Source organism: Dryas octopetala, chromosome 2 (assembly GCF_963921425.1).
Source record: "Dryas octopetala chromosome 2, drDryOcto1.1, whole genome shotgun sequence".
Classification (NCBI taxonomy): domain Eukaryota; kingdom Viridiplantae; phylum Streptophyta; class Magnoliopsida; order Rosales; family Rosaceae; genus Dryas; species Dryas octopetala.
In genome coordinates this window covers 9,172,362-9,198,702 of record NC_141367.1, presented here as the reverse complement: position 1 = coordinate 9,198,702, position 26,341 = coordinate 9,172,362, and the positions used below count along the sequence as shown (strand labels likewise).

The 26,341-nt window shown below is 36.4% G+C and overlaps 1 protein-coding gene across 2 annotated transcripts; it reads left to right on the top strand.

Moving 5' to 3' along the window:
• Positions 1 to 9,701: 9,701 nt before the first annotated feature.
• On the top strand, positions 9,702 to 17,771 carry LOC147292912 (ENTH/VHS family protein). Of its 2 annotated transcripts, none has more exons than XM_086232156.1 (14): positions 9,702 to 9,949; positions 10,460 to 10,586; positions 10,876 to 10,927; positions 11,096 to 11,175; positions 11,257 to 11,335; positions 11,570 to 11,653; positions 11,912 to 12,057; positions 13,091 to 13,456; positions 14,238 to 14,279; positions 14,746 to 14,838; positions 14,941 to 15,173; positions 15,452 to 15,618; positions 15,858 to 16,758; positions 16,896 to 17,771. In XM_086232156.1, exons 2-14 carry the CDS (start codon positions 10,552 to 10,554, stop codon positions 17,360 to 17,362), a joined length of 2,745 nt encoding a protein of 914 aa, XP_086088282.1. In that variant the 5' UTR covers positions 9,702 to 9,949; positions 10,460 to 10,551; the 3' UTR covers positions 17,363 to 17,771. The 2 variants fall into 2 exon arrangements, with proteins under 2 accessions (XP_086088282.1, XP_086088281.1); XM_086232155.1 differs by having other exon boundaries at positions 9,702 to 9,954.
• The last annotated feature ends 8,570 nt before the right edge of the window (positions 17,772 to 26,341 follow it).

Sequence of the window (26,341 nt, the reverse complement as noted above, 5' to 3'; positions counted from 1 at the left end):
GGTAAAGAAAGAGCAAGTGGTGCAGACTGTGCAGAAGTGAGCGAAATTTCGCGAAATTTCGTCAAATTTTGCGAAAATTTTCAAAATTTTGTGAAATTTCATCAAATTTTGCCGAAATTTCGATAATTTCGGCGAAATATTGACAAAATATCAATGAATAGGTGATAAAATTTCCATGACCCCAAAAATTGAAATGTTATTCCTTGGTCACACCCCAAAATGAAGTCTAGCACTTTGGGCATGTAGCAGCGCCACATTAGTCTTTAATCTCGATATACTCTTACTAGTCCTAAGTAAGAACATGTCAAAGTCCACATGAAGTGTTCATCCATTAAATACTTTTCCAGACATGATTCCTTTCATGATGCTTAAAAATTCAAGATCATTATCTTGTTTCTAAATGACTTCATCATTTAAAGGTGATCCTAACTTCAATTCTGTAAGCATACCATTTGATAGCATTTTGATGTCATAATCTTCTAAAATTTGAAACAACTCTCTTTCAACCAAACATAATTGGTCTACACTTCCATTCGTTTTTCTACTCAAAGTATCAACTACTTTGTTTGCTTTTCTAGGATGATACTGTAACTTAAAATCATAATCCTTTAAGTACTTCATCCATTTCCTTTGTCTCAAATTCAAGTCACGTTATGTAAATATGTACTTGAGACTCTTATGATCCAAAAATATGGTGAATTTACTCTCATAGAGATAACATATCCATATCCTTAAAGCATGTACGACTGCGGCTAGCTCCAAGTCATGAGTCGGATAATTTGCTTCATGAATCTTAAGTTGTCTCGATGCATAGGCAACTACCTTTCCATTTTGCATCAGAACATATCCAAGGCCTTGTTTACATGCGTCAGTGTAAACGTCACATGAATCCTTATCATTTGGTAATACCAATATCGGTGATGTAGTCAACCTTTTCTTAACTCCCTTCAGAAATAATGTAACCAAGAAACTATACTTCAGTTAACCAGAAGTTGCACTTTGACTTCTTGGCATACAATTGCTTCTCCAAAAGTACTTCTAAAACAATTCTCAAGTGATTTTCATACTCTTCATGAGTTTTCGAGTAAATCAGGATATCGTTGATGAAAACTATTACGAACTTATCGAGATATGGTTGAAATACTCTATTCATTAAATCCATGAACGTAGTCAGTGCGTTAGTCAATTCAAAAGACATAACTGTAAGCTCGAATATATAAAATCAAATAGGACAAGAATATTATGCCAACAATGTTGACGGACAAATGGTGGGAAAAATTGATGGATCGACGTGGTGCGGTCCGACTTCAGCGATCTCTAAAATCTGGGGAAAACGTAAAAAAAATTAAAATAAAACGTGAGAATAATCTTTGTGAGTGGACAAAAATAGAGTTTAAAACAAAACCCTTAAAAACCATTTGTAAAACTACTCGTTTACTTTGAACTCATTTCTTAAAGATCCCCTAGTTTTAAAACCATTTTTAAATCATCTTAAAACTATATTCGAACTCTGAAGAATAAATAGTACTCTCAAACTGTAAAAATGTTAAAATATCTTAAAGATAACGCAATGTTCTACTGAAATTATCATTTAAAATATTTTTGAAGTAAATTCATTTCTCAAAATACTCCACAAACTGAAACCTCAAGCCACACTAGTACCTGGGGAACTGCTGGTCATACACTGCCGAGTCATCTCTAGGCAAGTGCAGAGCAATATGTGATGCTGGTTATACACCACCGACTAGGCAAGTGCAAAGCAATATGTCATGCTGGTCATACACCGCCAACTAGGCAAGTGCAGAGCAAATGTTGGTCATACACCGCCGAGTTATCTCGAGATGAGTGCAGAGCAATATATAATGCTAGTTATACACTGCTGACTTGGGCAAGTACAGAGCAAAGGCTAATCATACACCGTCGAGTCATCTCTAGGCGAGTGCAGAGCAATTCTATACCTGCTGAGGGGGGGGTACCAATATGGCGATTTGAAACTGTTTTTAGATATCTCAATAAACCACATTTCAGGAATACTCATCCAGATAAAAACTGGTAATATAATTCTTTCAATAAATCCGTTAAAATAAAATCATTCTCAAATCATGAAAACTGTTAAATCCAAATAATTTCCAAAGGACGGAAATTCAATGATAAAACTTCCCCAAAATAATGCCAAAAACCATTTCCAGAAACTATGCTTTTCATGTAATGCAACCCTGAACTCATCATTTACTCATATCAAAATATTTAATTAACAAATGATTTTCAAACTTATGCAATCCAACGAATCTCAAAACATCTCATAAATCATTAATCGAAAATACCAAGCTAGTTAATCATAAATTTAAGCTTCCAAACAATAATAATAAATCATTTTTATTTTTCTCTTTTCAATATGAATAATGTGCACTAATTTGTTTAAATTCCTCAGTTAATTTAGCATGTAATAACTAAATAACTTTCTTTAAATAAATAAATCATAAATTGCATATAAAATTTAGTAAACGAAGTCCACTCACAGTTTACTCCGAGTTACGCCGAATTCTTTTTGAAATTGATTTCTACTCACGACTCCTCACTTTTTTGTCACTACAATAGTCGAGAGATGAAGCTATATCGACCTAATACAAAAACACGTCTACTTTAATAATTTGGGAAATTAGATATACGAATTTTGAGTAAAAAGGTAAAATGATCGATATGCCCTCATAATCGAACGAGGTCTAAGTTTTTGTTTTCCATAAAAATTTTTAATCCGGTCAACACCACTCACCAACACCAAGACTTAACATCTTCCTCAAATAACAATCTCAGTTTCCCAATTAATTTAAACCAACATTTCTTATTCTCTTCATAATCAATATAAATCATACCAATACTTTCTTAAAAATTAATTAGATCCTTCTGGCCGAACGATTGTCTAATCATCAATCAATAACCTCGATAATAGACATTTCTCATCTAATCAGTAATTAATTTCAGGGCATCTCTATAATTTTCAATAAATCACTTAGCCTCAAAATCATCATCAATCGATTCTTATGATCCAATCCTACACTTAGTCTCCTTTAACATATAACAACAAATCACACAAAATAGACAATTCATTTACGGTACTCTACAATACAAGCCAATAAGTTTCACTCACCGTCCAACTTGTGAAAAGACAAAATTGCCCTTTAGGCGCCTTTACTCGGATCTCTAATCCAGCAGCATGACGGTATTGAGAATAAGATTTCCCGAGCCCGTGCACCTGTTAAGACCAGACAACCAAACATTTAATATCCATGGTTTACAACTTAACCATTCAACAGCCAAAATGGACCGTAACCACCATGCACGGTGGCTGCCCTGCTCCAAACAATATACAACACTCACCAATACGTAATAGGGATCCTGGGATTGGCCTCTGGGAGTCCTAGGGAGGCTGATTAACAAGGGAAACCACCCAACTCGCCGCCACAAGTAGTGGTTCTGACGGGGGCAGCGGCGACACAACTTGGAAAACACCCCAAAACAACTCCAATTAGTCCTAATTGAACAATAGGATGTTCAATTGCACAAAAACAACTCCAATTCAAGTCCAATTTGAGAAATTCGAAATAGGCACAAACTCTAAAATCAAATTCCTAAAATTTCAAAATTGAACGACCACGCCTTATGGAAAAGGAATCTCATACCCAGAGGATCGTTTTGCCAAAAGTTGCCGGAAATGGCCGAAATCGGTTGTGGAAGCTGGCGGCTGAGTTGGACTTCCCGAGCTCATTGCTCTGTTGTGGAGCATCATCGGAGCTAGAGGACACCACGGCTGAACTCGCCGTGATGAGAGGAACAAGACCTAGTGGGTCTGACTGCTCAAATCTCTCTGGAAAAGTCAAATCGACGACAAGGGTTCGAATCAGGTCTGGACTGGGTTTCGGGGCTTTTATGGGTTGAACGGAGACCAAGGGTAGAGGGAGGAGAGGGCGGCGATGGCGAGGAGCCAAAGCCCGACACCAGCTGCCACCGGACGTGCCCTCACGCCCTGGTGGGAGGGGTGGCGAAAGAGAGAGAGAGAGAGAGTGAGTGAGAAAATCTGATTTTTGGGTATTTAAAACTCACTTCTGTAAATTTACAAAATTGCTCATCACTACACATGTTCATATCTCTCAAACCGTAACTCGGATTAACACGTGCTACGTGTCTACGAACTCGTGGACTCGAGACCTTCCCAATGGGCCCAAAGTTAAAAGCGAAAGCCCACTAGAATAAAAAGTCAACTTTTGGGTCAAAAAAATTTAAAAAAAAAATTAAAAATTAAAACACAAAATTTTTATTTCTCAAATCAAATCCCTAATTCTTTAAAATAAATTCTCAAAATATAGAAAATTAATTTTGAAAAAAAATACGGGGTCTCACAATTTAAAAACATAACACCTTTAATTGATAAGTTTTGAATAGGGTAAATCAATTCCAGTGAAAATACCGAATAAATTCTTAAAACATTTCCAAAGTAATTTAATAAAAATTTTTCTGAGGTCTTTCAAATTTCATTTCCTTATAAAGTCTCTTAAAATGAACAAAGTTAAATAAAAAATTTAAATTTCCAAAGAAATTTGGGTCGGGTCGTTACACGTTCCTTCTTCGATAGTCGATACACAAACGTAACGATCCATCGTGCTTCTTAACAAACAAGACAGGTGCTCCCCACGACGATGTGCTTTCTCGAATGAATTCTTTTGCTTATACCTCCTCTAGATGTGTCTTGAGTTCCACCATCTCGACTGGTGCCATCCTATACGGCGGTATAGTAATGGGTTGTGTTCCAGGAACTAATTCAATTTCTTTTAATGCCGGTAAACCAGGTAACTCTTCGGGAAATACTTCAGGGTAATCATCCACAACAAGTACATTCTCGTTATGTTCTTCCTTCCTCTTGTTGATGAAATTATCAAATAAATCGTGAAGTTCTTTGACTTCCAAGGCTCACTTTATATAGTGGGTTTTGAGAAATTACTTCCTCGTCCAATTTAAACAACACTTCTTCTCCACTAGGGTTTGCGATACGAACTCGTCTTTTCTCGCAATTGATTTGTGCTTGATTCTTTCTTAACCAATTCATTCGTATGATTAGGTCGTATTCCACCATCTTTAGTGGATAAATGTCTGCATAAAGTGTAAATCTTTGTACCACCAACTGACAGTCTTTGTAAATTCGATTGATCATCTCGTTGTCTCCCAAAGGTACGCTCAAATCTAAAGGAACTACCAATGATTCGGATGGTAATCCTAGCTTTCTAGCGAGACAAACAGATACAAAGGACTGCGTTGCACCAGTATCAAACAAAATATTGGCAAGTGTATTAGACAGAAGTAACTTATTGTCTAATGCTGCTTCATCGTTTGCTCCATGAAGTGCGTATGCTCTTGCTCCTTGTTGAGGTCCAGGTTCAAGTCATCTTCCTTGTCCTTGTACTTGTACTTTGTTCTGCGTCTGCTGATGTCCTTGTTGCTAAAAAGGTGCATGTGCTTGTGCATTAGCTTGTGGAGTTTGAGCTTGCTGAGGAGTGCCTTGCGCTCCAGCTCTCTGTGGACATTGGTTCTTGAAGTGTCCCACAGCTCAACATTGGAAACAAGTCTTCGGCTTTGGTGCTCCACCACCTGCTCCGCTAGAAATGTCCCCTACTCTTGCCTTTGCTTTTTCCTAGATCAGCTCTCTTCCTTTTCATTTCATTCAACTCATTTCTCTTGCTTAAAGAATGCAAGTAGTCCTGCTCTTGTGCATTAGCTGCATTCACCAACTCTGTGAAATTAGCATGATTTTGACTCACATTATGCTTACGGATTCTATCCTTCAATCCGATGAGAAATCCAGCCATCTTCATCTCATCATCCTGCATAATTGATTGGGCGAACCTTCCCAAATTAGTGAACTTAGCAACATACTTAGCTATAGTCATGTTTCCTTACTCCAGCTCCATAAATTCCTTAGCTCGGCTTAAACGAACTGGCTTGGGGATATAGCGATTGTCAAAGTGGGTTTTGAAAGCTACCCACTACATAAGTTTCCACATTCTCGAGATGTGCGATCGAGTTCCACCACGCATCAGCTTCTACTTCAAGGAATTGAATAGGGAGCCACACTCGGTACTCTGGTGGTGCACAAACAACATTCAGCTTCTTCAGGATATGCTGACTCTAGATTTCAGCATTCCCAATCTCAGAGCTTCCTTGAAACTTCATTGGTTTCGTCCTTAGAAGGTCGTTTAAGAACTCTCTCCTTCTTTTTTCTTCCCTCTCAGCTGGAGGTAGTTGCGGTTGAGCATTTAGAAATGCATGTATAAACTGTGTCATCTGCTAAGAGTTAAACTGTGGATCGGGACGGGGTGGCATCTTGTTGGTGTAGACTGATAGAAAACTCAAGTCTCAACAAAGTGTTCAAGTAGAAACAAATACTCAAACATAATAATCAATGAAGACTCGACAAGTAAAAACTCTTAGTTTTTCAAAATCCCCATTTAAAAGATTTTTCGTATCCAAAACGTTTTGCAACACTTGGGGAAAAACATTTCAAAACGTGTTTGAAAATTTATATACTTCATTTCTAAAATAATTTTTTGAAGAATTTTCTGGCTGCAACGAACGCTCTGATACCACTTTAACTGTCACACCTCGAACCCCGGGTATGAGACATAAGCACCTTTCCTGAGTATCTTGAGAGATCAATGCCAAACCACTGACGTTAATTCCCCAAGACGCTCGAGAAAAGGTCAACCTTTTATAATTAAATAGATTGGGTTGGATCAGAGTACTTATTACACAACATGATTTTTAAGAAAATAATAAGATCAAAATAATAGTAATTAAAATAAGGATTAACTAATCTGCTAGGGTGGGAGAGTTAAATCAACACCCCATAAAGAGAATTACCAAAGTATAAGTAAAACCCACATAAGTTCTCAAATGAGTAAATCAAAATAACATTGTTCCAAAATGGGTTCCCAATAGAAAAGCAAGAATCACATTAATATCAAAAGATATGACAATAGAGACTTTGAGACACCCGACAAGAGAATCCAAGCTGCGCATCTCTTCAGTCAAGACCTCCTCTAAGAGGCAAATATGTATAAGCAATAGTGTAGAAACAAAACAAACAGAGAAAGTATGGGGTAAACATCTCATACGATCAAAGCTTCCATCAGGGGACCCTGCCAGGTTTGAAAATCTTTAAAAACATTTCTCTATGAAAGATTGATTTCTGAAATCCCAAAACATTTTCACCAAATCGATTTAACACCTCAGTTGCAGCAGTATATAATAAACATACATAAAAACCATAAATAATAATAACTCAGATGATCGATACACATTAGGTACGACTACGGCTAGCTATAATCAAAGAAATAGCATCCATAATGAGAGTGTCACGGTAAACAGAAATATGAACTTGCAATTGAGAAACCGTATTTATTGCCACCTGATCAATCATGAGTCCCCGTTTCGCACAAACACACGTATCCATGTGTAAGCCTGGCTAGACTTCCCATAATATACAGATCAATTCATTTAGAAGGTTTAGAGATTTGAACCCAAGGTCATGTACTACACTACCCAAACTCTCAAACCAATCACAATAATAATAACATGTTATCACAGTTTTAAAAACTACACATACACACACAAAGTCCATAGTCAGGAATGTAGGATAAATCCCCCTACCTGGAATCCAATACACTTCAAGTATTCTCTTCCACAAGCCTTCCACGTTCGTGCACGGTCCTATCTTAGCAAATCCGTCGTAACTAGACAAATATGGCAACCTTAACCATTTATTAACTCAGCAACTGGGTAACTCAGTAATCCGATAGAAACAAACATGACAAGAGAAAGTAAACTCTAAGTTAGGGACTAAGTACAATAAGAGAATACGATATATATGACCTTTCCTTTAGTCACACGTCGCTTGTTTCTAGTCCTAAGTGGATTAAACTCTTCTCTTTAGAGTTTACTTAAGGGTTCATAAGTTTCAACTTTTATCTTAAAGTCAAATCAATTGACTAGTTGCTTTAACTCAAAGCAATCCTCAAAATAATTTAGATTAATCCAATTTAATCTCTACAATTGAAATTTACTAATCCTAACATGGTAATTACTCTTAAATGAATAAATAAGTCTCAAAAAATAGAGGTGAGGATGACTTTTCTACCTGAACACTTCATTTTTTACTTTTAATTGATGTCATGTGTTGATTGAAATTTTGAACTGTATGTTTCTATTGCATGATCGTTTTTTTCTTACAAGCATTGAAGAAGAGAGAGAGAGAGAGATAGAGAGAGAGAGAGAGAGAGAGAGAGAGAGAGAGAGATATGAGAAGAGTTATGCATCTTAAATAATTCTGCATGTTCGTCACCTGCATGTACTACACTGAGGTTTTGCTTCTCTTTCTTTCCTTTAATTTTTCTTTCAAATTAGACTATAGTATAGTTTTAATCATAATTTTTTTGCATTAATTTATACTCTTTATTTTGTTAATATTTTACATGATCATCACAAATTATGATTTACTAACTAATGCTGATGTTTATTTTTTTTAAGCTTACTGTGTAATTCAGTGAGGAATTTATGTTTTCACACTTAAAGATCATCATGCTGCTAAGACTATTTTGTGTAGCATTTTATTTTAAATTGCTCTTTTATATACATTTTATCAAGTTACATCCCTACAGTTTTCTATTTTTTATATACAATTTAAGTTCAAATGGCTGTGTAAATATATATTAAACTTGGTTTTTATTATCTACATATATAAAATGAGAAGAAGGAGTGTGGTAAGATATGATGTTATTACTGTTCTTTATTTTGCGGTATTATTTTTCTTGCAAATACGGTGCTTGATATTTAGTAGGAACAAATGTAAATTTGTAAAAATATTTGGTTTGCATAATACATGTAGCTTACAGGCATAATTAGGCATATTATAACGTTTAGCTTAAATCTTGGTACTCGATGAGAGGGTCAATTATTGGAGTAGTAGAGTTTATGAATTGGATCACGATTTTGCTTTTGGGTAACATTTCTTTCAAATTAACACCTTTAGTTTAAGTAAAAAAAGATTCAATAGCTAGCGAAAGCGACATTTTTACCATAAATGTGGTGTACAAAGAAGTTTTGCTCCAACCGACAATGTATGACGTATCTCTTATAAGCAATGTAATCATAATTTAGATGGTGATTTTCCTATAACATTATTATTAATAGTTACTTTATTGCTCACTTGCACATATATTATGAGTACTATTTGAATCAATTTAATTAGTAAATGCATTCTCAGCTCTAGAAAAGAATGATATGCATTCTCAGCTTTAGAAAAGAATGGTATGTTTTGTATTTTCAATTAATCCATGCCTAAAAAAGTGATAATATTTATTATAAAGTGCGACGATAATTTAGTCCAATCAATTAGCTAGAAAAAAAAAAAATCATAGTATGCCAATAAATTAACGCATGGAAATAGAAAGAAAAAGAGCAGCTTTCCGCGAGTGTGGCTATTGAGAGAGAGAGAGAGAGAGAGAGAGAGAGAGAGAGAGAGAGAGAGAGAGAGAGAGAGAGAGAGAAAAGACAGCGTTGCTTTCCTTAATTCGCTGCAGGTAAGATGCGCTGTCTTTCTCGTCATTTTGCCATTTCATTTCTGTTAACTACGAAATTATAGAAGCCAAAAAAAAAAAAAAAAAAAAACCAAAGTCCAAAAGCCAAAGCCAAAGACCTCTCTTCTCTCTGGCTGGCTATTTTTACTTTGTTCAAGGAAGACAATCCCCAAAACAACAGCACAGGGAATTCAGGAGCTCTTCTCTCTCTCTCTCTCTCTTTCTGCTGCTTCTCCTTCACCTCCCCCTGTCTGTAAAAGATCCAATTATTATTCTTTTCCTGCAATTTTCTTTTTGGGTTCCAATAATTGCTTCAATTGGATCAGGTAAGGTACGTTTCATTCTATTTTAGATCTGGGTCTTCCTCATTTTGCTTTAATTTTCACTGTTTCAGATCTAATCCATCAATTTGATCCTTATGTTCTTAGATTCAGCTCCGCTTATTGCCTACCTTGCCTTTTTTTTTGTATAAATACTTGTAATGGAATTTTTGAATTCAAATTCGACTTCCCCATTGATCTTCTTACTGGGTCAACTTGGATAGAGACGTTATCTGGGTTGTTAATTTTTGATTCAATAGATTCATTCTTTATTGTATGTATATTCATAAAATAAAAAAAACAAAGAAATTATATTGGGCGCTTCTTCCGTTTATAACATATCACATATTCCTCAAATTTTCCAACCAATTCTGAATTCCATGAGATTTGGTTTTCAATTCACTTGATTTGGTGCATTTTGTATCATTTTCGATGATTTTAGCAATGAACTTTCTAGTATTGGGTCCGAAGATCTTGATCCTTTTCTTGTTTTTATTGAACTGACGCTTCTTAAAGGTCAAGGTTGCCTGAGAGACGAGATTCATTTCAATTGGATCGCGGAATTTGCTGCTGTTACCAATTACTGTTAATTCAGAAAACGAGCTACAATGAAGAAAGTCTTTGATCAAACTGTTAGGGACATGTAAGTCTTGAATTGGGTTTCTCAAATTAAATTGCATACTACTTCTTTCTCAATTTTGTAGTGCTTATGATAATGATCTCTCTACCTAGAATTTGAGGATTGCTTGTTACTTTAGATTTATTGTGAAAGCTTGATCATTTTTAGATACTTTTTACAAGTTTTGAATATATATATATATATATTTATATTTATATGTATCTATTTGTAAATTACTTGATAAGATAAGTTCTTTTGCCTATAGCTTGCAAACAAAACCATTTAACTGCCGTTGTTTACTGTTTTCTTGCAGCAAGAGAGAGGTGAATAAGAAAGTGCTTAAAGTTCCTGGAATAGAACAGAAGGTAACCTTCTTCTTTGTTAGCTCTGTACCTATGTTAATATGCAAAAGTAGATTGGTTAATAGTCATTAACGTCTAGGTTCAGTCGTCGTGAGGTATAACCATAGTAGCCTCAGGAATGTAATCTCTCTCTCTCTCTCTCACTCACTCTCTCTCCCTTTCCCTTTCCAGGTTCTAGATGCTACTAGTAATGAGCCCTGGGGTCCTCACGGATCACTTCTTGCTGATATTGCGCAAGCAACCAGAAACTAGTAAGCTTGACATTTCCTTTTATGTGTTCTTTGAATCATCTACTTTCTTTCAAAGAAATTAATTTTGGAACAATTATGCAGTCATGAATACCAAATGATCATGTCTGTGATTTGGAAGCGGCTTAGTGATATTGGGAAGAACTGGCGGCATGTCTACAAGGTTTGTCATGCTATATCTATTTTGTTGTAGTAACTCGCAAATACACATTTTTTAGCTCTCTCTCTCTCTCTCTCTCTACCCTTTCCATCTTCGTGTACTGTATGAGTAACTTGTATTATTACTGTCATGGGATATTTTATTTTTAGTTTTATGATGCTGCTAGCAATGTGGTAAGATTTCGTTTGCTATATGTGGTGGCATGTGGTTCATATATTATTTTGTGCTTAACTTCAGGCTTTAACTGTATTGGAATACATGGTGGCTCATGGGTCAGAGCGTGTCATCGATGATATCAAGGAGCATGCATATCAAATATCGGTAATTTCCACCCTTAATCCTGTCCCTAAGCTTCTTATAGTCTTGATTTTTGTTTTTTTTTTTTTTGAAGTTTGCAAAGAATTTGAAATAATCTGCTATTTTTTTTTCTTCTTTTTGCACATTGGGAAGGATCGAACCCTTGAATTATCTTAATCCTAACCCATTTTCCTATTCATCATCACTTGGGCTATCATCAATGGCTTAATAATCTTCTTTATTTAACAAGCTAATTGAATTAGTATTTTCCCCATTTTACAGACATTGTCCGATTTTCAATACATTGATTCTAGTGGAAGGGACCAGGGGAGTAACGTCAGAAAGAAGTCTCAGAGTCTTGTGGCCCTGGTGAATGATAAAGAAAGGATAATTGAGGTTAGACAGAAAGCAGCTACCAACAGGGACAAGTAAGTATATTCTCTAAGAAAGGGTTGTTGAAAATATTGCCATTGTATTTTGTGGGGCTTAGGCTAAAGTTCAAATGCCCCTCCTTCTCTGGCCTCCTTTGTAACCAAAAAAAAAAAAAAAAAAAATGCTGCAATTGTAGTCTTGGCCATTGCTATATACTGTATAAAATTATATACAATGGCTTGCACCTTTAGTATCAGGGTTGATTATGTTTAGCTTTCATTTATATGGGAGTCACAATGGTTTGCAACAAATTTCTTCTTCATCTTGGTTTACTAAGAATTTTATCTGTTACTTGATCTAAAATCCTGAAGTTGTTTAGTTTCCTGCTTATTTTGAAATCCGTCTTTAGCCTTATATATATTTTTTAATTATTTTATTTTATTTTATTTTCTTTTGTGAAAGCAGTCCATGCAATGAAAAAGTTTCTTTACTCTAAATTGTTGAGAACGTTAATTTCCCAAAGTCTCATATTGATGTTTATTTGCCCCCGTACATTATTGATTCAAGTAGTGGCAGTAACATGTCTCTTGTTTCTGAGTTGTTGCATCTACCTTAAAATTTTCCACATCAGAGCATCTTAAGACATTCCATTTAATTTAGTTTGTCTTCATTGGATGAGTTATGAATTAATTGTAATGCTTTTCCTGTAATTTCACTGTTTGTATTTTAAAACATAAATGGACACCTTGTCCTTCTCTTGCATCTTCTTTTTCAATTTTTATTTAAATTTAATGTTTCCTATAAAATTTCACTTTTGTTTTGGGGAATAAATTGTGCTAGCAAATTCAGGGCTTATCGTGGTCTTCATCTTATGAGTTGGTATTTAAATAATATATCAAAACAATGATTTCTTATATTTTGCCTCTATGAAATAGTTCTAGACCTAGGTGCAAGAGAGGAAACTAGGATTTGCCTAGATCTATATGTATAAGAAAGTAAAAGGAGTAGTGTTGTAAAACTACACCATGTTATTCCTTTACTGACAATTATAATGGATGAGGTGTATGACTGTTTTGCATATCCCAACAGGTTTCGCAACTCATCATCAACAGGTGGAATGTATAGGCCTGGTTCTTATTCAAGTACAGGAGGATATGGTGACAAATATGACGATGATCGTTATGAAGGACGCTACGGAGGCAGGGATGAAGATAGGAATGGGTCGGGTTATGGGAGGGAAAGAGAATGGGGCTATAAGGATGATGACCGATATGGAAAAACTGGGGAAGATCGTTATGGCAGAGAATATGATGAGCGCAATGGCAGAGAAGGTTACAGGGATGATGATTACCGAGGAAGAAGTCGAAGTGTTGATGATTACCAGCATGGCTCCAGGGGTAGAAGCTCTGATGAGAGAGAGCGTTCATTTGACGATGATGGTCAATATTCATCTCGGTATGGCCTACTTCCGTAGCTAACCTTGAATCACAAGTGTGATTTTGAACCATTTTGATTTTATTAGTGACTTTATTTTTTTGTTATGGCTTATCTTTCTACTTTGTTGAAGTCAATTTAGTTTTTTACTTGAATATGTGGCAAATTTTCATGTAACAACTTTTTTTTGGCTTTGGTCATGATTTTCTTATGACAGACAAGAAAATCAAAGTGGAAAAAAATATTATTCAACAGAGACTAAACACAAATTTTCCATCTTAATGCATGACAATGGAACAGCTCTAAGAGCATCTGCAGTGGTGAGGTTCATTTCAATTTTATTGCAATAAATTGAACTAAAGGTAAAAGAATGACTTGCAGTGGTAGAGTTCATTTCAAATTGGGGATTAATAATTCATTTCAGAGATCAAAAATATGAACTCTGAAGTGAAATTCATTTCAATAAGCTGGCCCACCATGTGAAAAAGTATATATCTACGATCTCTCTCCTGTCGACACATGGACTGCATTATATTTCCTTGTCTCTCATCTTAAATTTTTGAATTAAAACTGCAGTTCAGTTCAATAGATGCCTAAACAGTTCACAAAATTGAACTATTGAACTGAACTATTGAACAACCACTGCAGATGCTCTAAGTGTATTAAATATTCTCGTAAAATGTCATTATTTAGATTCTTTTTTAAAATATCTGTTACAGTTCAAGCTGCAGTCCATGCTGTCACTGTGTACTTGATCTAGATTGCAAACTTAGTTTTTGTCCTCTATTTGTTCTCATTGCAGTGGTAGTGGTGCTAGAGCTGATGACCAATCTCAAGATGGAAGGTAAATATTCAGTGGATATAAGCTTGAAATATATTTAAAACTCTGTATCGGTGTTAGACATTTGTTGGACATGAATATACCTGATTAAAGTTGGACACGAATCAGGTGATACAATTAAGGTCCTAATATTATCTGTCCACTACATTTTGATCCTTTGGAAGATTTAATTCTTTTTTTCTTCACTAAAATAGGTTAATGGAAAATGCATGACATAAAATGAGCTGACTAGTTGAATTTATAAGCATTTTCAGTCAAATAATGTTCACACAGAGGCATGCATATACGTGCATATGTTTTTGAGTGAGTATATATGCATGCACATATGTTTTTGACTGGTTATATATATGCACAAAATATTGAAGATTTGATAAGAACAAAAGTAATGATGATAATCTATTCTAAATTATTCATTAGTAATGACAGAATATTTCTAGTTCCCATTAAGAATAGTAGTCATTTTTGGCAGGCTAAGTAGGAAATTTTCTGAACAAAACATTGGCGCACCTCCTAGTTATGAAGAGGCTGTAATTGAATCTCGAAGCCCTGTTCACAGTGAAAGGTATTAATTTTTCTATATAGGAATCTAATTTTATTTTTTATTTTTTATTTTTTTCCATTATAATCAGTAGCTCATTCATTTAAAGTTACTTCTTAATTACAGGGGTGGTGAAACTCCCACAGCTTCTGCTCCTAGAGCTTCTTCTCCACCAGCAAGCAATAATCCTAGCCAACCAACCAGTGTTCAAGTTACTTCTGCATCACCTGCAAACAATAATCCAAACCAAGCAACCGGTGTTCCAGTTAATTTGACATCACCTGCAAACCAGGAAGTGCCTTCAGATGAATTCGACCCACGCGGTTCTGTTTTGGGTGGTCAATTTGTTCCTGTTTCAGGTTAGTAAGTCCTGTATACATGTCCATGTTTAGTTCCAGTATGAACTTCTGAATAATGTGCCATCATTGTGTTGTTAATGATAATAACGTGTTGATTCTCATTGAACAAGCCGGGATGGTGGTTTTTGAAAATTCTCATTAAACTTTGTTATGTGTGTATTCTTTATTATTTATGGGTCAGATGTGGTTTTCCTTTTTGCTCTATTGTTCCGAGGTGGGGTGTGTGCGTGATAAACATGCAGGACTATGAGAAACTCATGTTGTCTTTTCTTTAACAGCTGCCCCAACTACCTCTAGCAATGCTGAGATGGACTTACTTGGTTCCCTGTCTGATTCATTCGCATTGGCCATTGTGCCAACTACATCTGAGGCTGATGCCCAAGTAAACTATAGTTCTGCGGCTACATTTGTGGCAACTCCATCAGCATCTAATTCTATGAATCAGGTAGGCATTTTTTATTTTATTATAAAGTTTTCTCAAGTACTATCTTTCTTGAGTTGATTTATAACACGATATAATTGGTGAGGAGAATTTTGAATTTCACCCTTGAAGTATGTCAAGTGTCCATTTATGATTCCACTTTTACAGGTTATATGCATATCCCACAACCAGTTTTATAGGGACCAAAATTCTAATTCAGCCAATAAAAATTGTAGGATTAAAAGTGTTTTCCTTTGATGCAGTCTTTTGAAGATCCCTTTGGTGAGACCCCCTTCAGAGCTCTCCCTCCCTCTGAGAATGTCCAACCTCAACCACAGACTTCCACATCCACAGACTCTTTCCCACCAACTATGAACCAGAGTGCAGATACAGTCTCCAATTTTAACTTTGGGGACTCATTCTCTGCAGTAACTTATTCTGCACCTGCTGTTTCCAATGTTCAAACTCCTCCAACTAACTCACAGTTTTTGCCTCAAGAGCTGTCTGCTGAACACAACACTGATATCCTAGCAGATATTCTCCCACCTTCTGGACCTTCAACTGCGATGACTTCACAGCCACCCTTTTCAGCTCCAACAGGTCAACCTTCACAGCCAAGTGCTAATATGTTTGGGAATTTTCACCCACAACCAGGATCTATGGTTCCTCGGACTCAAACTGGATTTTCTGGGCAACAGAGCAGTGGGGGTTTTCCCTCACAGGGAGGACCTACAGCTCCCATCCCTTCTCATGTGGCTCCTCAAACACCAACAGGACCAACTGCACAGTTTAACAGTGGAAATTTCATTTCACAACAAGGTGGATTTTCAGCTCCCAATGGTGGAAACTTCTTTTCACAACAGGGAGGGTCTACAGCTCCCATCACATCATACATGGCTCCTCAAACTCAAACTGGACCAGCAGCACAGCTTAATGGTGGGAACTTCCTTCCACAACAGGGTTCTGTAGGTCCAGTAGCTTCACAGGTTGGTCATCAAGCTACAACTGGACCAAACACTTCAATGGCTTCACACCAACCGCTGTCATCTTCAACAGGGGCACTTGCTATAGTTGCTCAACCACCTAAAGACAAGTTTGAGACCAAATCAGCAGTTTGGGCTGATACACTGAGCAGAGGGCTAGTTAATTTAAATATATCTGGAGGTGAGTGAGTGCTTAAAAAATTTGCGCCCTGTTTCTTTTCTCCTCTTTTGGCACTAGGACAAGGTTCTCACACCTGTTTTTTCAATATCTATGTTTGGGGGATTTGTAACGGCTTTTGTTCTGTTTTTCATGTGCAGCTAAAATTAATCCATTGAATGATATTGGAATTGATTTTGATTCCATTAATCGGAAGGAAAAGAGGATGGAGAAGCAGCCTGCAACTCCTCAAACATCTACCGTTAACATGGGTAAAGCCATGGGATCTGGTTCTGGTATTGGCCGTGCAGGTGCCGGTGCTCTTAGGCCTTCACCAAACCCTATGATGGGTTCTGGTATGGGCATGGGGATGGGTGCAGGTATGGGTATGGGTATGGGTGGCGGTCCTGGTGGAGGCATGGGAATGGGGGGCTATGGAGGCATGAATCAACCCATGGGTGGTATGGGAATGGGGATGGGGATGAACATGGGCATGGGGATGAATATGGGCATGGGTATGCAAGCACCAAATGGATTACCTCCTGGGCCAAACATGCCTAGCGGTTATAACCCCATGATGGGCCCAGGTGGTTATCCTCAGCAGCCATATGGCGGCGGCTACCGATGAAATTTACTGAAGTTAGTATGTGTTTGATTTTGAGGTCAAAAAGATTGGAATGGAAAGCCCGGCTTTACCATTAAATTCTATCACAATTCTCATCCAGACCAATATTTGGTATACAAAGTTGTATTTTTAAACAGAAGTCGTGTAATTTTATGTGGCCCAATGATCGCGTATTTTATTATTCGTCTTCTTTACAAGTCTCTTCTGGGTTAGTGTGGGTCACGAGTTCTGTAGGTGCATTGCTGGTTTCCCAGCTATTGCCTGGTTTGTGTATCTGTAGGGATAACCATTCTCAGGTTATCGTGTCTGTATTTCTATAAGATATATATATTCTTTTTGTCACTTGTCAAAGATTTATAGCAAGGTTGGCTACGTACTGAGACCAATAATGTGATTATTCATTCTTCAAGCTTTTCATTTGCTTCGTCTCTTGTTTTCTGGAATCAGAAGATTTTGTTTATTTTACTGTGTTTAACTTTTTCTTGTTCGGTTGTTTGGCTTTGGTACTATGTAATGTCTCTTTGGTGTTTAAATTTGAAGAATGATTCTCTATTCTGATTGTGATTCTTTATTCTCTGATTTATACATGTATAATTTTCGATCTGATTTGGGGGTTTTGGTTTTGGCTTCTAATTTTGTTTTCATGTTTTTGTATTTGGATTTGCAGTTCTAAATTACGTTCTTCGTGCTCTTGGTTTGGTTGGATTTGAGGTGGATTTAAAATTCTATATAGATCCTTAGCAGCTGACACTTTTTCATGTGGATCATTCACATCAGTTCTCTACCTGATTCATTTTTGGAATAAGATGCAACTTCATCTTCAGCTGCATTTGCAGACTGCAGATGCATTTTCAATTGCAATTGCACATGCAGATGCAGCTGAAGATGCCTTAGTAATATAGATCTCATATTTGGTATCAACTTCATCGTCAGATCTGGTTTGATTTGCGGTGGATTTAAAATTCCATACAGATTATTCGTTGCTGGCTCCTTTTTTTTTTTTTTTTTTTTTTTTTCTTTTGGATCTTTCACATCAATTTCCTACTAATATCCTTCCCTATGTAATTTAGATTTGAAATCCAATGTAACTTCGGGCTTGTTTGACACTGCTTTTAGAATTGACAAAAATACTTTCAGATTAATAAAAACGCTTTTGGTTGCGTTTGACAGAAATAAATAAAAGTGTTTCTGGGTTATAAAAACGTTGTTAAGTGGTTTTTTTAGAAGGTGCTTCCTCAGTTTTTGCATGAAGCACTTGAAATTTTTATAAAAATTTATATGTGCTTATGAATAGAAGTGCTTTTAACAAAAGCACTACTGATTATAAGTGCTTCTAATAAGTAGTGCCAAACGAGCCTTCATCTTCAATTGCATCAATAACAACTTCAGATGTAGCTGCATATGCCTTATTATTATAGATGTATGCTTATGCATAATGTTTTACCTTGAATAAGTGTAGTTAGGGGTGGTTTTTGAGAATATTTAAGGAGTTTTTATGAGAGTGGGTTTGGTCAGAGGGTTTACAGTTGTCAGTTGCGGTAGAAAATTTGATGGAAGTGTTTTCTTGTCAATTTTGCTATTTTTTTAGGGAAAAAGACATTGAAGAGGCAGTTGGCCTAATTAGGATATGTGGGCCTTAGGTTGTTATTAAATTTCGTTTTCCTGGGTTGGTGACAATAGCAATGGTGTAATTAACTTGAATGAGTGCTTGTTTCTTCAAATTTCAAATGGGAAAATTTGAATTTTGGCATGGAAATTAATATGTAGACCCACTATTCTTTTGGTTAATAATGAACCCTAACTTTTAAATTTTAAAATAAAATCATCTTGAAAATCAGAGTATCCTTAAAAATAAGGCAATCTTTTAGTCAAGAATGATTACTCTTTATGGGACATATAGACTCAATGCTAGCCTTGAGATTTTGGGGGCTCGAGACCATTAATAAAAATGGTTTTCAGTCTTTCATATACATTACTTGAGTCTAACATAACATATAAATATATAAGGACTTAATTATCGATTTACCATCTAAAATTGTAACTCATTCCCACTTTACCACCTGAAAATTTTTTTGTCCCAGATTACCACCTGTAACTTACATCCGTGTCCCATTTTACCTTGTTCCGTCAACAATTCCGTTAATGTTGACGTGGCGCGCTGGATGTGCGCCACGTGTCACATCTTTTTTGTATTTTTTGATTTTTTTGATTTTTCTATTTTTATAAACTTTGAAAATTAATTAAAAATAGCTCCGAACTTAGAAAAATACACGGAAAATTCCTACCGACTTGTCTTAACTAGTACTAATTTACTATGGGGTCAAAATGCCAATTTTCCCTCTATAAATTTTCAAAAAATTTGGAAAGTCCAAATTTATTTCTAGAAAATTAAAATACTCTAGACTCTTTGAAAATTCATAAAATAATCTCCCGAACTCCAAAAAATATGAGGTCTGCACCGTTAGTCTTCTAAAAACTAAAAATACCTTTTTAGTCTTCTAAAAACTAACAATACCTTTCTCGTGAACACTTGCTACCCAAAAGACCTCTCGGTCTTAGAGAAAAATAAAATTCTCTATAAAATAAATTCTAGAAAAATTCTAAAATTTCTGTAAAGTCTCGAAATAATTCTCTAAAACAAGCTTTTGGTAATTTTTCAAAATATTTTTGAGAATTTGTCCAAGAGTTTACGAAAATTCTAGAATTTTTTCTAGAATTTATTTAATAGAGGAAAGTTTATTTTAATTTTTTAGAAATAAATTTGGACTTTCTAATTTTTTTGAAAATTTTTAGAGGGCAAATTGGTAATTTAACCTTATAGTAAATTAGTGCTAGTCAAGACGAGTCCGTAGGAATTTTTTTGTATTTTTCTGAGTTCGAAGCTATTTTTAATTAATTTTCAAAGTTTATAAAAATACAAAAATGCAAAAAAAAAAAAAAAAAGATGTGACACGTGGCGCACATCTAGCGTGCCACGTCAGCATTAACGGCCAGATCGTCAGCATTAACGGAATTGTTGACGGAACAAGGTAAAATGGGACACGGATGTAAGTTACAGGTGGTAATCTGGGACAAAAAAACTTTCAGGTGGTAAAGTGGGAATGAGTTACAGTTTTGGGTGGTAAATCGATAATTAAGCCAATATATAAGAGGTATATAAATTTTGAGGCCTCTTAATATTCGGGAGTCCGAGGAGGTTAACCTCAAGGTCGGCCCTGTATAAACTACTACTTGAGGTCCCAAGAATTGATGCACCAGAAGTCCTTGACAAGAGACAAAAGCCAAAGGCTGAAGCAACCATAATTTAAGACCCCACCCTTATGCAAATTGTTGGAATTAAACCTTTAATATGCTCTTCACCTGCACCCAAACACACATGAACAAGAGAAGAATGACAGAGAAGGTGAAGAATGAACAAAAAGAAATACAAGCTGCAAGTTTACAACTTTAGATATTTTCCAATTGATAGCATACTTAGGACAACAACCTAAGTTAAGAAGAAAAGAGTTAACCTCAACCCTACATGTGGTTGTAGAATCAACCTTTCATTAAAACTTAAAATAGTCAACAAAATAAATATTAATAAAGACAAAAAAATATCAGTAAATAAAAGAAGGGTGACGATTTTCGCACTCCAAAAAACTCCATCTGCACTCCTTCATTGTTTTTTTCTAAATATTGAACTTCTTAATCGCAGTAAAAAATTGAAAATGGTGGTACGTAGTTGGGTGAACGTGTCCCAAAACCAAAAGGACCAAAGGGAGAGGCTAACAGAGAAAATTGGAAAGGAAATGGTGGTTCAAGGAAGCTGCGGTTGCTATTCTTTATTTGTTTCTTTAAGTTTCTTGCTACTTCTTCATCTTCTCTCTATTTTTCCACTTCAAAGCTTCTTTTCTGTCCATTGTCTCCAATCTCCATATTTACTTTATGGCTTTGTCAAACCAGTTATTAAGGACCATATATACTTTGATTTCCTTTTTGTGGGTACATTTCCAATTAGATAGAAAAAAAATTAACAGCATCAAAGATTTACTTAATGTTAGCCGAGTGGGTGAATTCAGGTATGGTCAGCCCAAAAAAAGAAACACTATTGGAGTGAGAAAAAAAGGGCCCAAGGTAGAGAGAGAATAATAGAGTTTTGTAGAGTAAACACGTTGAGGCAAGTCAAAAGGGTAATTTTGGAAAAAAAAATAAAAAAAATAAAGGAGGAGTGTATATGGAGTTTTTGGGAGTGCAAAAATCACCTCCCATAAAAGAAGAGTGTTGCTATTTGCACACCCCAAAATTTCTTTTTGCACACCCTTTTCCTACTTTTTCTCATTTCACACCCTCACACCCTTCCCATAATTAAATTTTCTCATACACACACTCCTCCCAATTACCATAATATCCCCATTTTATCCAACACACCCCATCAACTCAGAAAAAAAAAAAAAACACACCCCTTCCCTCCTCACTGGACCACCTCCCTCCCTCCCCCTCCCCCTCCCCCTCCCCCTCCCTCTCTCTCTTCCCCAGCCCACCCTAACCAGCCCCGACCACCCCAGCCCCGTCACAGCCCACCCCAGCCCCGATCCACCCACCCAGCCCCTCACTCGACCACCTCCTTCCCTCCCGCATCCTCCCCGCACCACCCTCCTTTCTCTCTCCTCCCCCGCAGCACCACCTCCTCTCTCTCTCCTCCCGCGCGCAGCTGTGCATCCGCTCGACACTGGTCCGCCGAAAATGTCACACTCGTTTGGCAGTTATCCGCCGAACGATGTGAGTGTTGTTCGGCAGGTACCCACCGAACATCAAGGACCCGTTCGACAAGTTCTCGCCGAACCAGCTACTCAGAGAGAGAGAGAGAGAGAGCTTCGACGGTGGCTGGAAGGCGCTGCGAGCGGTGGTGCTGCAAGCAGAAGGGGCGGGGCTGGGGTGGTCGGGGCTGGGTTGGGGTGGGCTGGGGCGGGGCTAGGGTGGTTGGGGCTAGGTTGGGGTGAGAAGGGGCGGGGCTGGGGTGGGCTGGGGTGGGCTGGGGCGGGGCTGGGGTGGTCAAGGCTGGGTTGGGCTGTGACGGGGAGTGATGGTAGAGAGAGGGAATGAGAGATAGAGGGGATAGGGTTTTGGGTAATTTTGTTTTAGGTGTTTTTTGTCATTTCACAAATTAAAATTTTGGGGTGTGCAAAAAGAAATTTTGGGGTGTGCAAATAGCAGCCCTCTAAAAGAAAGACATTTATTTTTAACACTTCCTTCTTAATGCGTTGTTGTTTACCTCCCAATAGCTGCTTTAAGTAGTGAAACTTCTTTTTAGGTAGAACTTTGGTGAAGATGTCAACAACTTGATTTTCTGTCTTGCAGTACACAACTTCAATCTCTTTGTCATCTATATCATCTCTTATAAAATAATGCTTTAGTGTAATGTGTTTGAAATGACCATGAAAGAATGGATTTTTAGTTGCTGAAATTGCAGATTGCTGTCACATAGAATTGGAGAAGATTCTCCTTACTTTTCACCAACATCTTCAAGGATTCTTTTCATCCACATAGCGTGACAAATTGCAAAAGTAACTGAGACATACTCACCATCTGCAGTAGATTGAGCAACTGTTTGTTGCTTCTTAAAAGCTTGAGACACCATACTAGAATCTATTGAAAAGGAACAACTAGATGGGTTTTTCCAAGTCGATCATCTACACTTCCTCCCCAATCAATATCATAAGACCCAACTAACCTTGGCTTATATTCTTCTCATACATAATACCAAAGTCAATTGTCCCTCACACATATCTCGAAACCCTCTTTGCAGTCCCATAGTGAATTAAAGTAGGTATAAGCATAAACCTTGATAGAAGCCTTGTTGCATACATGATGTCTGGTCTTGTTATTGTGAGATAAAGTAAACTTTCCACTAAGCTTCAATATATACAAGCTTGTGTCTGTAGCTCCACTCCCACTTCTTTGAGAGCTTTTCATTGACAATTAGAGTTGTAGCAACAAATTCAAAACCTCCAATTCCAAACTTTTCTTGGAGAGTTTTGGCATACTTCTTTTGAGAGATAATATTCCATCACTATCTTGACAAATACCAATTCCCAAAAAGTAATGCAAGTGACCAAGATCACTCATCTCATAGTTTTTCTTCATCTGCCTTTTAAAATTCGGAATCATTTCTTTATCACTTCGAGTACGTAAACACTAAGTCATCAACATAAATTGAGACAATGAGGGTTTTACTATTTCATTTAGTCTTGATGTACAAAGTTGCTTCTTTTATGCTCCTTTCGAAGCCATTTTTGATTAAGTATCAATCTCACCATACTATGCATGAGGTGCTTGCTTTAGGCCATACAAAGCCTTCTTCAACTTCTACACTTTCAATTATTCATTTTGAATGACAAAACGTTGAGGTTGATCAACATAGACTTCCTCGGTTAAAACTCCATTTAAGAATGCTGACTTGATCACATCTAATTGGTAGAGAAACCAATTCTTTTGAGTTGCCAAGGCAATTAAAGTCCTAATTGTATCCAATTTACCAACTAGTGTAAAGGTCTCATTGAAATCAACACCTAGTTTTTGAGAATACCCCTTTGCTACAAGTCTAGCTTTGTTTCTTTGGATTGATCCATCCATATTCAGTTTTTTTTTTTTGTAGATCCACTTCACACCAATGACATCTTTGTCACTTGTTCTATTCACTAGCTCCCAAGTTAGTTTATCTCAATCACTGAGATTTCCTCCTTCATGGCTTTCTTCCATGCTACATCCTTCATTGCTTCCATAAAAGTTACAACTTGCATACATGCACATAGAAGTTACAACTTGCATACACATCACTAAGACTTCTCATCCTTGACCACTACAAAATAGCATTCAGACGACGGATTTTGACCGTTGTGTAAGTTGTCTATTTATCGTCGTCTAATTGACCGATGTCTATTCATACCCCAATAGACAACGGCCAAAAACCGTTGTCTTGGTGCACCTACACAACGGTTATACATGGACAACCGTTGTATATACACCCTTAAAAATCAATAATTTGGAGGATACTGTTGTTGAGTGTCTATTTACACATCGGTTTATATGTAAAAATCAATGTGTGGATATATGTTAAACAACGGTTACCTTATGTAAAACATGGATTTTACAACTATTTTAAGTAGAAACACGAGATGAAATATCCTTGAAGACAACAGTTCATTGATAATAACCGTTGTGTAGGTTATTGAAAATAGGTATACTGTCATATCTATAGGTCTTTCATACTACGATTATGAGAAGAAACTGTTGTCTTAAGTCATTAAGAACATCGGATTTTAGACATATAACCGTTGTGTGAGATACTCATTTCAAGTTTATTTTGATGTATATATGTGTTTGATATATCGGTTTTGGGTTGAAAACTGTTGCAAGAAGGCACATCATACAACGGTTTTATAAGGTTTGTGTGGTATGCTTATAGATTAGACAATGGTTTCTAACATTGAACCATTGTAAGTTAAAGGTTAAGACCACGTTTTGGACCAATAAATTGTTGTATTATGTGCATGTTTACATCTGTTTTTTGAAGCTTTCAATTGTCTTTGATATATTATCACAATGCAATTATGAACATGCACAATCTGAGATGAGTTTTTTTTGGGTAACATCTAGATAAAAAGTAATCAACAATATTATCAACCTTTTCAATTTACAAAGTCAAAATATATCAAAGAAATACATGAATATTATTCCTCCCTCACAAAATAAAATGCCTTGCTACCCCTAATGACCAAGTCAATATATGTACAACATAGATAAAGTAAAAACATGAGAAATCATTGCTGCCCCTAAAGACCTTCCATGAAGATAATAAGAGAAAAATAAACCGAGAGAGCAAGAGACAACTCCTTGTGCCTTTGGTGCAGATGGACCGACAACCAAAGCATTTTGAGCTCCTTCCGTCTTTAAATCCCTACAGAAAAATAGGCAAATGGATTTATTAATTAAAGAAAAATCAAAGTCTGTGAAAATAAGACACATAATTGAAAATTCCATTATAAAATAAATCATATGTCACTTGGGAGATGTTGAAACTCATGGCTGCATGAATATGATAGTCATTTAAATTTAAATTGACAAGGATAAATGACTTAGCAACTTACCTTGATAAACACATACACAAACAAATAATGAGCAGAACAGGGACCATCACTGAACACAAATGCTCCAAAGAGTGCCCACTGATTATGTAATGATTCGCATGCTTGGAATTCACAACCTGTTGACAAATGAAGGAAACATTGCATAAAATATTGGTTGGTTGGGTGAGGTGCAAAAAAAGTGTTTTATATATCAGAAACCAAACTTGGATTAACAAGGGAAGTATATCCATCCCAAAACTTTTTCAGAAGATCAGGTTGATCAACTAAAAAAGATTCCTTATCTGATAACTGTGGAGCATCTTGTTCTTTGGCTGATCGAAGTAGGGATAAGTTCATTTAGCAACTCTAGAACTTCATATACCTGAGGATTTAACACTTATAGGTTATATATAGCTCACTTGCTAGTAACAGAACAACAATGCTAGTGAAATTGTGCAAAAAAATTTGGTGTTTCACTAAAACACTTGAACTAATTAATATCAGTACATCAATTTTAGTTTAGGTTTAAATCACGAGAAACTTAAGAAAACATAGACATGCAAAGAAAGATACTAGTATGACTAGAATGACTAGAAAACTTTAGACAAGTACATTAGATCATATTCTATGAGGTACCTATTGAAAGCTAGCATGGCTTCAAAAGGAGTAATTATTGGAGCTAAATATTCTTTTCTATCCAGAAGAGCATTTTGGGCACAAGAGATGTAAATGAAAATAACACACTGCCACTGTTGATGCTCAAAAATGGTAAAGCACTCAACGTCGAGTCAAACCACATGGACCCGTTGACCTCCCACTGAGAGGATGCCACGTCGAAGTGGGGTAGGAACGGGTAACCGGGTCTGACTAGTGA

What these genes read in the sequence shown, in the direction of transcription:
- LOC147292912 (XM_086232156.1), top strand. Translation starts at nt 10,552, where the DNA reads ATGAAGAAAGTCTTTGATCAAACTGTTAGGGACAT. An exon ending in GATCAAACTGTTAGGGACAT is followed by an intron (nt 10,587 to 10,875) that starts GTAAGTCTTGAA and finishes GTTTTCTTGCAG; the next exon opens with CAAGAGAGAGGTGAATAAGA. An exon ending in TAATTTAAATATATCTGGAG is followed by an intron (nt 16,759 to 16,895) that starts GTGAGTGAGTGC and finishes TTTCATGTGCAG; the next exon opens with CTAAAATTAATCCATTGAAT.